The 15,002-nt window shown below is 36.0% G+C and overlaps 1 protein-coding gene across 1 annotated transcript; it reads right to left on the minus strand.

The window, feature by feature from the left end:
- Nucleotides 1–8,869: 8,869 nt before the first annotated feature.
- On the minus strand, nt 8,870–13,155 carry LOC130461484 (uncharacterized). Its single transcript, XM_056829600.1, has 5 exons — nt 13,038–13,155; nt 11,050–12,450; nt 10,051–10,957; nt 9,652–9,943; nt 8,870–9,391 (listed from the first exon to the last, which is right to left on the minus strand). The coding sequence occupies exons 1-5, from the start codon at nt 13,153–13,155 to the stop codon at nt 8,870–8,872; spliced, it is 3,240 nt and encodes a 1,079-aa protein (XP_056685578.1).
- Nucleotides 13,156–15,002: the final 1,847 nt, after the last annotated feature.

The following is a 15,002-nucleotide window of genomic DNA, read 5'->3' on the forward strand; positions in this document are numbered from 1 at the left end:
TTGTAAACAGTTACTATATGTTCTAAATAGTTACTATATGTTTTTAAATAGTTACTGTATGTTTAAACATGTACTATATGTTCTAAATAGTAACTATATGTTTTAAATAGTTACTATATGTTTTAAACATTTACTATTATGATTCCAAAGGTTACTATATGTTGTTACTCTACTACAAATCCCGCCTTTTGAAGACGCTTTTTGGACCGTTTTTCGACGCTAAATAGCGTCGATAAATTAGCCCTCGACGCTTTAAGGAAGCGTCGAGAATATTCTCGACGCTTTATGGCGTCGTGCACGGGGACGCTTTTTGGCGTCCACTTTCATCCTTCAGCGTCGACAACCTCGACGCTTTTCGCCGTCCACAAGATTTTCCCGCTTTGCCCCACCCTTTTCCTAATCATTGTCCTCGACGCTTTTTGGCGTCCATAATTTCATCAGCCTAGACGCTTATATGCGTCCACAGGTCTTTTCCTAATCAATGTCCTAGACGCTTTTTGTCGTCCATGTTTTCTTCAGCCTATCTTTTCTTAATCAATGTCCTCGACGCTTTTTCGCGTCATGTTTTCTTCAGCTTAGACGCCACAAGATTTTTTCCTGTTTTAACATTTTCCTATTTAATGTCCTCGACACCTACAGGCGTCCAGAAATTTATTTTGGCGGGATATTTAATTCAAAATGAGCACGATAATACGACCCCAAAAAAACGTCCAAATTATTTGTATGATTAACCTTTTTTTTCCACGTACCTATATATTAATTCCTATATCATATATATATATATATATATATATATATAACATTATTCATCACGTACAATTATAAATTTAAAATTAAAGTGCAACGTAACACAACATCGATCAATTAATTAACCTGAATTGTGAATACTTGGCCTTCGATTAACAATAAAATTAACTTATAATTCATAGTACGTACACGTATGTTACTAACCAGAATCCAAACATAAACGCATATATATCACTAATCGAAATCCTAACCAAATAGTCCAAAACAACATGATATCATAAATCAAACCAGCTAGGCCAAGAAAAACTAAAACTTAGAAAAACTAACTAGCTAAGATGTACTACGTACATATATATACTATATGTAGATGATCGATGGTAGTAGCTCATATGAAGCTCAAGTGTCTTGGCCTTCATTTTGCTTTTGCACATTATCACGTTGGACGACCTTCAAAGAAAAATACAAAATGTAATAAGTACATAATAAGTCGGAAACTTGAACTACGAAGGAAATTAAATACAACATTCAATTCTAGTTTGTTCTATATCATTCACAGAATGTCTATTATAAATGAGCAAAAGCATAGCAGAGCCAAGAACATGTCAAAGACCCAGGGGTATAAATACTACAGCTGAACACACACACAGCAGAACACACACACAACATGCAGGGAGTGATCATGTCAATGACCAGGTGTATAAAACACACATTTTGTAACTGATGATGATACATCATGTTCATACTATCTTTTCTAGCATCATGCATATATATTATCTTTCACTTTTCTGATATTTGGTTGTCTACTAACTTCAGGAACCCGTGAAGCGCGTTGTTTCATTTCAAGATGTTGGAAGAACCCTTGGAGGCAACAATTCTGCAGTATCTGAGCAAACTGTTCCTGCTCAGATGTTATCATAGTTGCATCAGTTCTACAGTTCTGAGCAAACAGATCTGATGTTATCATACTGCAGAACTGGTATGATCGCACCCATAAGTCCATAACCCTCAACAAACAGATCCCAATTAAGCTAAACAAGTAAAATGGGGAATTTTACAGTCAGACGGCTGATATTATTAAGCTAAACAAGTTGTACTTGATCCAACAGGTTCGAACAATGTGCAGCAATTAAGAAACCTAGTCTGATATCATATGAAAGAGTTTAGGGCAGCAATTAAGAAACCTAGGCTAAATTCAGGAAGCGGCATCATGTGCACAATTTAAACATCAAGATGTTGGATTCTGAGATTTCTGTTTTTCTTTTGTCATGATGACGGTGATATGCTAATGAATTTCTCATGCTAGTCAGTAAGCTGAGTTGATTTTAAAAAACTTATAGAAAGCAAGAAATAAAACTCATAAACGAAATTGAGCATTCAAATTAGCAGATTATGAACAACTGCCTAATATTCCCATGTGACCTAAGCAATGGTCCAAACCAACTATCACATTTTTAATTGGAAGTTTGGCATGAACAGTTGGTTTGACATTTCATTCAAGTCAACTGTCAATCAAAATGATGGTGGAATTGTGCAGTTAATACTACTTGACAAAATAACAACACACATAAACAAATATCGAATGAGTATTTGGTTTCTATTAATTAGGCTATTAACATATTTGAGTGTGAGCTATATACTATGAATCTATATGAGAATTGACAGGTATTCTGAAAACGGGTGCAAAATATATTGTTTCCCCTCATACGTTACAAATAGTCCTTCTTGGAATCTTGGTACCATCTAATCAACCACCACAAACATGAAAATCAAATGAGTATATAGTTACACCCAAGAGAGGAGCATTGATGTAGAAATTAATATCCAGATTCACATTCCACAAGGAGCATTGATGTAGAAATTAATATCCAGATTTACACATGATTTTCACATGGTTCATTCAATTTTCTACAACTACAATCACACTAGGGTTGAGTTGCTGTAGATATTTTATCTCTTGAATTGGGTAATTTGAATAGATATTTTATAATGTGAAAGTCTAGAGCTGGTATTTGTCTACAGTCTAAAGCGCACTTCTTTTAGAATGCTAAAGCGCACTTCATATACTACCTTTTCAGTTCCCTGCATTAACTATCAATAAAACTTGGTTTTCAAGCTTTGTTCTGATCAGTTTTAGACAAATCAGTTCTGATCAGTTTCAAGCATCTGTTTTTGTTTTCAGCTATGTTTATCTGTTTTTGTTTTCAGCTGTGTTTATCTGTTTTGAACACACACACAGCAGAACACACACACAACAGGGAACATGATCATGACAACCTAGAAACAACCTGGATTGTTATGGCTTATACAGATATCAAGTACAGAAGGTAGATGCAGACAAGATGCTCCAAGACAATTCAGATATTCGAAGTAACCAAATGCAAAAAGAGTTAAATGAGATGAAATTAGAATAATTACCCTTTTGTGTGCCATTCCCAAGACTTCTTGTGCACAATCAAGAGCTTTTGTTGAAGCAGTTCCTGTACGAACTTGACCTACTAGTTGAGCAAATTGTCCAATAAGAGTTTTAAGCAGCCAATTATTCTCTTTCACTTGCTCTTGCAGCTTTCCATTTTCCTTCTCAAGTGTTTCGTTTTTCTTGTTGATAGCTGACACTTCTTCTTTTACATTTTCCATCACCACGGTCCTATGTCGAACTTTTCCATACCCATTCTTCCTTAGCACACCCTGCACTCCATAAACGTCGCTCGTTCGAACTCCAAGTCCGTAACCAACTGGACGTTCTGGTACCTTTCCACCATGCATAGTGTCCTCAAAGGCAATATTCTCGAGTTCTTGTTGAGACTTAGAAGGGTCTACATTCTTCAGCGATTCAACCATGGCCTTTGCATCATCCTGCACAAAAAAAATAGGATAACAATGCAAGATTAATTTCAGAAACTGTTTTGGACACATTTAGTGTAGTGTGGACTGCAAGTATTTAAATCAAATAGCTTAATAATATGGACTCATACAACAAAATCTTCAGTGAGTGTGTTTGGAAGAAAGGTCCCGTCCTTGCCCGTATGAGTCTTTATCCAAAGGGCTAATAAGCTCATTTTTACTCCATGCTCGTCTTCCTATACATGAGTAGCAATGTAAGAAGTATTAAAGAAAATCTAGAAAGATGACACCATCATGAAATAAATAAAAGAATTAATGATTTGTACATAATCAGCTTGTTGGTTCGCATAGCTATTAGAACCAGATCTATGAAATTGAGTTTGGGAGGCTCGTGCTTCTTTTCCACAGTCTGACAATTTCTGCACTCACATTCAAAGAGATTTATTAAGAAAACAATAAACAAAGATTAATCAAACTTCAATTAAAAACATGGTACTTACTTGCCCTTCATCTGAATACCAAAATCTAACCAACTTTATCCACTCCTTACTGCTAATTCCATGTTGCGGAACTGCTTCTGTGGTCATCTCTGTTTCTGTTTTCTCCTCTGGTTTGTAGTAATCTTTCTTGAGAGAGTATTTATACTGCTTCCAGCTTTTATTGGCACGCTTGAGAATTTGTGTGACGTATATTGGACCATCAGGAATAACAAAGCGATCCTGCAAAAAATGATTTGCCACAATCAGCATAGGAATCAAGTCAGACTGCTGGTTTTCAATCATATTTCAGATTTCCAACCATATTTCAGGTGCTACTGATTTCCAATAATACTTGGTATTTACTTTTTGTGGGTGAATGATGCATTTCAACATTGAATAATCTGATGATTTATTGACGTTTATAGGTCTAATTAAGTAAAACGAAACAGATGCATTTCATGGGAGTATCAATACAGTTTATGTGATGGACCGTACAGGCCGTACCACCAAGCCACCTACTCACATAGTCTATCACAGAAGAAACAAGAGGGGACAACATATAACAGCAGACCTGCAGAACAACAGCCATAACAAAGGGCAGCAAGAGGCACAGGAAATAGAGGAAGAAAGAAGAGAGCAGTAGTTAAGGAGTTTGCAGTACAATTAAGAGACTTGTAACCTAAAGTTACTAACTTGGAGAATAGTGGCCTCAAGCTACTGATTTATGTATGAACCTTTATCAATTAAATCAATCAAGCTCTCTTTCCTAGTTGCTGTGTCCTTTTCATTCTGTTTCTGCAGGTGGTTCTTGCAAGTTTATTTCAGTTTATAGGTCTCTTTTAAGTAAATTGAAGCAGATGATTTCCTAAGATTATACTTACATCTATCTCTTGTAACAATTTAGATTTTAGAGCCGCATCGACCTTTTTCCAGTTCTTGTATCCAACTGGACAGTATGCCTCCATCTTTGCAAGGCTCCCAATGAATCTGACCAAGATCTGTCCACCTTTCCTAAGCGGTTGACACAAGTCATTGAATTCAACAAAGTACTTGATGCCATTGTTACTCCAGACATCGATTGTCTGAATAGGACCACTGGCCACTCCATAATTACCCTTAGCATCTGCATAAAAAGAGTTCAGACATCTTTAAACAGCCCACGATTAAAGCAATCATATAAATTGATGATAGTCTATGTATTCAATGATAATCTCTGCTTGCATTTAACGCGAGAGGTATAATCAGTTTGCTTGTTTGCTATCTGACAAGTAAACTGTCGTCTTATTTAAGTTAGCATATAAGATACACTTGAAGAACGGTTGCAATGTTTTGATACCTAATACTAAACTTAGTTTTCTGTAATTTTATTTCTTCTTATTCACCAACAGGTCGTTTTTCTGAAATCGGTTGAGCTTAAAACAAAAATCAGGAAATCAGGAAATCAGGAAATCATTTAATATGGACTATTATTAACTTCTAAAAACATTACGATTATCATGAGATGCTTTTATTAAACTTTAAGATATAAGGACAAGGGAAACTATATCTAATGGTTAAAAATTGAACTTACCGATGGTCATAACCTCTTCCTTGTCATCAAAATCTACATTATCACGCCATTCTGGATATTGCCGTAAGGACTTCGATTTTTTTGAGTTCCCTTTTGGTTCTTGAACACCTTCTGCAGGGTATTTCGGTGGTTTTGAAGGTGGGATACTAGGTTGAATATTAGGTGTGTTCTGACCGGAGGAAGGAGAAGGGTATTTCGGTGGTTTTGAAGGTGGGATACTAGATTGAATATTAGGTGTGTTCTGACCGGAGGAAGGAGAAGGGTATTTCATTGGTTTTGAAGGAGGGATACTAGGTTGAATTGAAATCTTGGAAGTAATCTTAGGTGGAATTTTATTTCCAGTTGATGCCTCGAGTGAATTTGATGTTGATCCAGTAGGTGGTGTTTTCCATATAGCTTGCTGTGCACTTTTAGCAGTACTCGGACATGGAGGTGCAACCATCGATGCAGTGGTACCTGGTGGAGAGAATGGTCCAAATCTAACAGACTTAGGAACCTCAGATGGTTGTGATTGAGTAGCATGCTTTTTGGTTGGCTGTGATGCATCTTCACTCAAAGATGAGGTACGTGATGGTAGCGAATTTGATGCTAATCCAGTAGCATCTGTTTCAATTTTGACTCTAACCCTCTTGCGATAAGTCATCCTTACTATGTAGCAACTGCAAGACAAGTCACAAAAAAACAGAATATTAGCAAGCAAGGCAACTGAACTAATGAAAACAACTGAAATGGACAAATGAACAACTGAACTAATGGAAACAACTAAAATGAACAAATCAGAACAACGGAAATAATGAAAACAAATTATATGGAAGTGAGCCTTTGAGTGACCAGCTGTTCAGAATAGATTAGCAACAAAGGACAGACTACTGAAGTGGAATTTGAGTATTGTTGGCAACTGTGGCTTATGTCAGTTGGCCGATGAAACTCTTTCCCACCTGTTCTTCTCATGCCAGTTCTCACAGGAAGTTTAGAGTCTGGTTTTGCAGTGTTTGGGTGTTAGTAGAAGCATTTGGTAGAAGTGCAAAGAGCTGTGAAGAAAAGTAGAAGAAGCAGGAGTGCAGACTGTAGATACAACATTGCATTTCTAGAAACAATCTATAGTATGACTCTATATTGATTTGAAGGAGTATTTTGTAAGTAATCAAATTATATTGCATTATATTGATTTGAAGGAGTATTTTGTAAGTAATCAAATTATCAATTGCATTATCTGGATGATGAAACCGGCAAAGAGAAAGGAGAGGTATTTTTCTAATATGGTTGCTGCAGGTATAGGAGCTCAGAAGAGAATATGTATATAGCTAGCATGATTGACAAGATAATTGGTTGTACTACTCACAGCTAGTCGAGAACCAGCTCTTACACATGCAATCCCACCCCAGTTCAACTTCATTTTTTTAGGCCTATAGCTGGTATTATATTCTAATTTGCCTGATATGATGACGGCTACCATAGCCACAATATTCTACCTCTTTGTTCAAGAACTCTAAACTGACAGTTAGAACTCATGAAATTCTGCATAACTATCAGGAATTAAAACCAATTACATAAACAACAGGCAGAAACTTAACAAATGTTTACTTCTAATCAGATAAAATATAGCAGGTCTAACAGAACCATCAACCAGGGCAAAACAGGGCAAAAGAATCAATGAAAACAAGGGGGCACCCTTGGAGGAAGTGCTGTGTATGGCATATAATGAAGTTCAACATTTAATTTGAGCATATAAACTCTTCAACACACAATATAAACAGTTAACGTTGAAATAAACAGCAATGACCTATATGCAAAATCAAGCTCAATGCACCATGCAATGACACTGGCCATGTAAGAATCTATTGATCATTTCACTATCCAACAGAAGCAAAAGAGCTTAAGAGAAAAGAAGAACGAAATATGCAAGAAGCACATGTAATTTCAACCTCGTTGCCAAAAAGAAATGAATGAATTAGTTATTAGTTATTCCACAATCAAGAATGCAGATAAGATTCCTCTATTGTGATTCCGGATTTAAACATAAAGAACATGTATTAATCTGCCCCTAGAAAGTCTCGGGAAGCTTCTGCAAACATCATAATAATCCACATTCAATACAGAAACTATTATCCAGATCAAAGCAAGTGAATGGCTTCTTTACTGAATTGGATGCTTGCAAGTAACTTTCTGACAAACTTACTCCACGACTCAAACCTGGAGCTTTAAACAGAGTTACTAAACACAAACTAGCAACAAATCTTGTTGATCGTCCAGAATATGATTTCAGTATTTCAGCAAATACATCCAAATCATAAGAAAATCTAGGCTTACTGCCAGTCCCATCACTATAATATTTTGATCACTTCAATCACAGTAGTTGATTACTTCAATCAAATTTGATGTCAAATCACTTTAAAATTGCCAGTCCCAGGACTCCTAAGTCCTAACTCATATATTATACTCAAGTTAACAAACAGAAATGGAGATTGGCTTATAAATGACTCCAACACATCCAGTTTCTCATCAAAGTTTGATATGTCAGCGATAAAAAACCAATACACTCAACTGATAGCAGCTCACTAAAGCCCACACTATAGAACACCAGTTATTACTCAATGGAGATTGGCTTTATAAATGACTCCAACGCATCCAATTTCTCATCCAAATTTGATTTCTCAGCGATAAAACAATCAAAAATACACTCAACTGATAGAAGTCACTAAAGCCCACACAACAGGACACTAGTGGTTACTCAAAAGTAGACTGTGCGCATCAGAAAACCATTATGGAGGAGGCTTAACCCTAGTTTTTCTAGGGCGTTGACTTGTAAAATACAGAAACTATTATCCAGATCAAAGCAAGTGTTATAAAGTTGGCAACACAGCAAGGCAGCAGCAAGAATCTGTTGAAAGACTTACTTCTAGATTTAGAGTTGATCAGGTACTACAAGTTCATCCCCAAAACTAAAAGCACTTCTTTGTGTTCTGCATAAGCCAAAAAAAAACATGTCAGCTATAAGTCAAGTTTTGTGTTAAATAAAGAGTTGTAGCAGTTAAGCAGGATACGAAATAGAAAAGGAAATCTCATAAAACAAATAAGCAAAACACCATTCAATAAGTAATATAAATATAATGACAACGTTTAACTGAAATTAGTATAACTAAATGAAATATCATTTTACACGGTGAAAAAGAAGTTCATAACTCGAATCCAAAAGAAAAATAATGAACTCTATAAACTATGACAAAGAATTCTATAAATCCAAAACACTATCATTTAGAAGCTCATCATCATCGTCATCATCAGGAATATCAAACAAGTCCCTAGGCTTAGTCTTAATAACATGAAGCCATCCTTTTTGTATCTCATCCTCAATGTAAAAAACTTGTTTTGCTTGAGAAGAGAAAATAAATGGATCATCATCCAAATTTTGACCAGTGTGCATCAACTTTGAGAAATTGACACGAACTCTATCGTTCGTGTATGTTTTGACACCCCTCCGTACATCAACCCAGTCACATCGGAACATTAGAACCTTGAAAGAACCATAATAATCCAGTTCTAATATTTCATTAAGTTTCCCGTAATACTCTTGGCCATCAGCTTCTACCATAATTCCGGAATTTTGAGTCTTTCGAGATCGCTCACGGTCCACGGTGTCAAACTTATAGCCATTGATAATAACACTTTTCATCCTTTTGCCGCGATTGCTTAAACCATAGGCCAAGGCTTTTCTTAATTTTCCTTCTTTTGTGCTATCATCTAGGTCATTGGCCTATAATTCGAAAAACATAAGTTTTAGATTGGTAAATATAAAAAATAAATAAGGAAATCCCAAATTTAAAAGCATATGACCTTGTTTAGCAACCAATCGGAAAATTCATTGATTATCCACCGACTTTCTTGAACTTCTTCAACTTGATTCTCTTGCCGTTTTTCTTGTAGGAAGGCCCTTTAGAAATAAAAAAATTCGAATTACTAACAGTAATGACCGATACGCTCTAAAATAACCCATGACACTACTTACTCAAGCACCGGTTTCATCTCATCTGAATGAAGCAAAACATAACGATGTGCTTGCTTTAAACTTTTGTCATCAACACGGACATTCTTTTTCATCCCCACTACACGACCAGCAGAGTCATATAAATAGTTGTTGATGTCTGGAACACCATCTTCATTCCTTTTCGGTCTGTTGAATATGGTCTCGACACTTTCTAAATATCTCGAACAAAAAGCAATTGTTTCCCATAAAAGGTACCCTTCAGCTATGGATCCTTCTGGTTGCGCTTTATTGCTTACATGAGATTTCAAAAAGGCCAAATACCTTGAAATATAATGAACAGGATTGTGAACGTGAAAGAATAAGACAAGTATTGCGATGTATTCTTATTTTAAAATGATTAAAAAAATATTGAAGTTTAAGATATTGACCTCTCAATGGGATACATCCACCTATAATGAACAGGTCCACCGAGTTTGACCTCCTCCACTAGATGAATTAGTAGATGCACCATGATTGTGAAAAAAGTTGGCATAAACTCTTTCTCCATCTTACAAAGAGTCAACACAAGCTTCGACTGAATGGTATCTAATTCACTTCTTTCAATAGCAGCTGAACATATCTTCTTGAAAAAGTACGACAATTCATCGAGCAAATCAATTACTTTTGTAGCATTAGATGCTCTTAAAGCAACAGGAAGGACATCTTGCATGAGCATATGATTGTCGTGGCTTTTCAGATTAATAAGTTTTCGTTGCTTCAAATTCACACACCTTTGCAAATTAGATCCATACCCATTAGGAACTTTAAGATTTTGTAGGACTGTAAGAAATCTTTCTTTCTCTTCTTTAGACATAGTGTACGCAGCCGGAGGCAAATAGTCGTTAACACGACTTGGATGAGATTGAGGCCAAAGATGAGATTTTATGTTCAGTTTTTTAAGGGCCAATCTAGCATTCTTATCATCTCTACTCTTGCTCATATCTAAAAGAGTTCCTAAGAAATTGTCACATACATTCTTCTCAATGTGCATAACATCTAAGTTGTGTCTAAGAGGATTATGTTCCCAATATTCTAATTCAAAAAGCTTACTTTTCTTTTTCCACAGAACACGATTAGACTCATCCTGGTCATTATCATCATTATCATCATCATCATCATCAAGTTCATCATCTTCTAGTCTCCCTCTTTTTTTCTGAACAACTTTTGACTTTCCATACACATACTTAACTTTTTCTTGTTGCTTCAAAACTTCTGTCCCGCTTACACGAACCGGAGCAAGACCATGTTCCTCTGTCCCATCAAATTCATTTGTTTGAGAACGATAAGGATGGTCAACTGTAACCATTTTCGACACCCAGGGTAGACAATTTTACCACCAAAACTATAAGAATGAGTAGAATCAACACACGAAGGGCAAGCTTTATAACCTCTTGTACTCCAACCCGACAACATAGCATATGCTGGAAAGTCATTTATAGTGGAGTGTAAGGCTGCTCGCATCTTGAAATTTTTTCCGCTATAAGCATCAAAGGCATCTACACCTTCCCACAACAATTTTAACTCATGGATTAATGGTTGCAAGTACACATCAATATCCATACCAGGACCCTGTTTCCCCGGAATAAGCACAGACAAAATAAATGATGTCGACTTCATACAAAGCCACGGTGGCAAATTATAAGGAATCAGGATCACCGGCCATGTACTATAACTAGTATTCATCAAACGATATGGATTAAAGCCATCACTTGCTAGACCCAATCTAACATTACGAGGATCTTTGGCGAATTCCTCATATCTTTTATCAAACATTTTCCAAGCTTCACCATCCGCCGGGTGACTTATGATATTTCCATCCTTGCGGTCAAAATGCCATCTCATGTCCTCTGCTGTTTTAGATGACATGTAAAGTCTCTTTAGTCTAGGGATCAGAGGAAAGTACCGCATCACTTTAGCTGGAACACCCTTCTTACATGTTCCTTTGTCTTTCACACTACTCTCACCCTCCTTTTCTTTCACATTCTTCCACCTTGATCTGTGGCAGATATGACACTCACTTTTTCCTGCAAATTCGCCCCAATATAACATGCAATCATTCGGACATGCATGGATTTTCTCGTAACCCAATCCCAAATCATTCATTATCTTCATGCCTTCATAATACGACGATGGAAACCCCTTAATATAAGGAAATGCGTCTAATAGAAGCTCAAGCAACTTATTAAATGATGCGGCAGACCAATGGAACATACACTTGAGGTGAAACAAGTGCAATAGAAACGACAGCTTTGAGAAAGTTGTACACCCCTCATATAGACCCTCATCAGAAGCTTCCCTAAGTCGTTTATACTTCGCTTCTTCTTCATTGGTGTTGGTTGATGGAAATTCATCATCTTCCTCACATTCAAAATTTAACTCTTCATGCATGTCATACGAATATTCATCTTCAAAATTAGCTTCACTTAATGATGGGTCTTGGGGTTCGTTGGTGGGTTGTGGACTATTGTCAACCTTAAAAGCTGCTCTTAGTAACCCATTCATATCATCTCGACCAACTACATTTTCTTGATCATTAGGGATCTCTAAGGTATTACTCTCTTCAACTCTACGATGGAAAATCCATTGCCTATAGTTCTTATAAAAACCGTTAAATAAAATGTGTCCTCCTACCTCGCCTAAGTCAAACCATTTATTTAACTTGCATTTATTACACGGGCATCGAGTTTTTCCCTTTAGAAGAGTCTCCTTTGCAACCTCTAAAAATTCCATGCAACCGTTATAATAACGGGTATCCCCTTTTTGTAAGTCAATCCAACTAGTATCCATGTCTAAGAAAAAAAAAATTATAATTATAAATAAACACACTTATAGAAAACAAAGAACGATTAAACCACATTAATCTGCAAATAATTAACATCGCATTCTCGTTTAGTTTTTTGGGTGATCTGTACATAATATTTCTCTTATTTTCTCATAACATATAAAGAACATACAAAACAAAAGTTATTGACCATGGTTTATAATTTGCAACTATAATCTCTACATTTTTTTAAGTATTTTTCCCATGAGATGGGTTAACAAGTTGATATCATGATCATTAAGTATAAATTGTTTAGCAAATTTTCACAAAACCAACAAAAACGACTAGTTAAACACCACAATTGAATCAACAAAACAAAAATAAATTAAATACGCAACGAACTGAAAATCAAGACACAAAATTATCCATAAGATATATTGCAAGCAAATAAAAATAAATTCACAAAGAAAATATTATTGCAAGCAGGAAGCAGCTACCAAATAAAAATCATACTACAGGCATGTACTGAAATCTGGATTCCAGGTTACTGCAATTGGACCACCAACTGTCCCTCCTAATTCATTCAAGTTTTCTGTTTTTTTCCTTATTACTGACATTCTACATTCCACCATAAAAGAACCTCCCATATGGATTCCGCAATATAGTCACCTGCACTTCCATGGCCATATTTTTGTAACTTCAAATTCAGGATCATCATATCAGCTCTGTCCATATACAATGAAAAAGAAACCCTGCTGCTGTTTTAGGATATGATTGCAGGAAACCGAAGAACTTGACAAGGGATATCTATACCCGTGCTATCTAATAAAAAGGCCAGCTAATAATACCACATCCAACCAAATTATGGTAACAGAGATAAAGATTTCTACCATCTTACTTAGATTACAGGGGGTCAAAGAGAGTAAAGTCTGAACTGACGAAAATTAAAAGATGCAAAGTGTAACACAGAAGTCCATTCAGCTTCTCCCCCTTCCCCTAATTACCTCCTAGAGAAAGTATGAAAGTAACAGAATTGATTAAAGCCCGAGTTTATTAGGATCTTTATTATTCTTTTTCGTTGCCTAACTACCGAGAATTATTACTACAGAATCTCCAAAGCTCTAAAACTATACTTTGTATGTATCAAATATACAATGAATCTTGCTCACGTCCTACAATTGTAACCATACACCTGACCAATTGATTATCCAATTCTCCTGAAAGCTATGGGAAACATCAGACCAGGGGTTAACGGTGCTTGTCAGAAAATCGAATCATATCTACAAATTTCAAGTAGAATTATGAAGAGAGCAGAGACTAATTAGACCTAAAATAACACCAAAACAAACCCTAACTTAATATATTTAACAGTTTGAAACCCATCATTCCCTTGTTCACACTTCACAACTGTTCAAATCACTACAAATGGCAAGGATCAAGCACAACAATGTATGCCTCAAAAACAACTTTCAAGGAACAAGCACCAAACAAGAGGAGGGAAGAAAAGTAAGAACCTAGCAACAAATTGATACAAACAACCAACATATAAGTAAAAAATAAAATAAATTAAAATCAGGAAACACGAATGTAGTACTAAAATATTAAAGTATTAAACTATTATATAAGTACATTCACGCAATGCATGCTGAGAATCAGGCAAGAACGTTTGGTACAGCTCACAGTCCCACCTTCCATCCATGAGGTTGGGAGTTCAATTCTCATTGAACCTAACATCATGGATAGGAGTCATAAGACTCATAGGAGGGTGATTAGATTAGTGGTCGTTTCTCTAGCCACGTGAATAGGGTTCTCAATATCAAAATTGTGTTCCTCCTATGACTATCTGTCTATCCTTACCCTACCTCCACAAGGATGGATGAATGGTCCTCTAGTCAATAAAATAATTAAAAGATCAGAAAATTCACAATTAAGCAACACAAACTTAAAGATTATTGCAACACCAAGCAACATTATGTCCACCATAGCAGACAGAATCACACTAAATGCAAAAAAACTACGCTGCAGAAAACATAGTTAAAAAAATGGCACCCACGCGTTCTATAAAAGAACAGCCAACAAACACAACACTAAAAAGGGAATTCCCGGAGTGCAAAGCATAACAAACAAAAAGAGTGAGAAATAGATAAAGTACCTTAGTGAAAACCCGAAGCAGCAAGGGACAAGTCTGCAACCAGGACAAGAAATGTATTACCAACATTAGTAGATACTTCGTATAGAACAAAACCATTCCCCTGATAAGTAACAACTAGAACATGAACAATTGAGCATATCAAATATCACTAGCACACTAAGTAAACAGTTTTGAAAATGCACCCTTTAAATAAACAGCATCCCATCCAGAACCAACAACATTGAATGTTTCGAGAACTCGTGAAATCAGATGTCAAACACGCTCAAGTAAATCCGCATTATTCTGGTAAGAAAATCACCCTAATAAAGAGACTATTATGAAGACAAGTCCCTTTTAATCAGGAGACACAATATTACTCCAATAAAGGGACAATTGTCAATTTACCACCTCAATTTCACATCGTAAAGCAAGAAAACCCTAAAAAACCT

This window comes from Spinacia oleracea, chromosome 5, assembly GCF_020520425.1.
Source record: "Spinacia oleracea cultivar Varoflay chromosome 5, BTI_SOV_V1, whole genome shotgun sequence".
Lineage (NCBI taxonomy): Eukaryota > Viridiplantae > Streptophyta > Magnoliopsida > Caryophyllales > Amaranthaceae > Spinacia > Spinacia oleracea.

What these genes read in the sequence shown, in the direction of transcription:
- LOC130461484 (XM_056829600.1), bottom strand. Translation starts at nt 13,155, where the DNA reads ATGGACAGAGCTGATATGATGATCCTGAATTTGAAGTTACAAAAATAT. An exon ending in TGGATGTATCCCATTGAGAG is followed by an intron (nt 9,944 to 10,050) that starts GTCAATATCTTA and finishes TTATATTTCAAG; the next exon opens with GTATTTGGCCTTTTTGAAAT. An exon ending in ATTCAGATGAGATGAAACCG is followed by an intron (nt 9,392 to 9,651) that starts GTGCTTGAGTAA and finishes TTCGAATTATAG; the next exon opens with GCCAATGACCTAGATGATAG.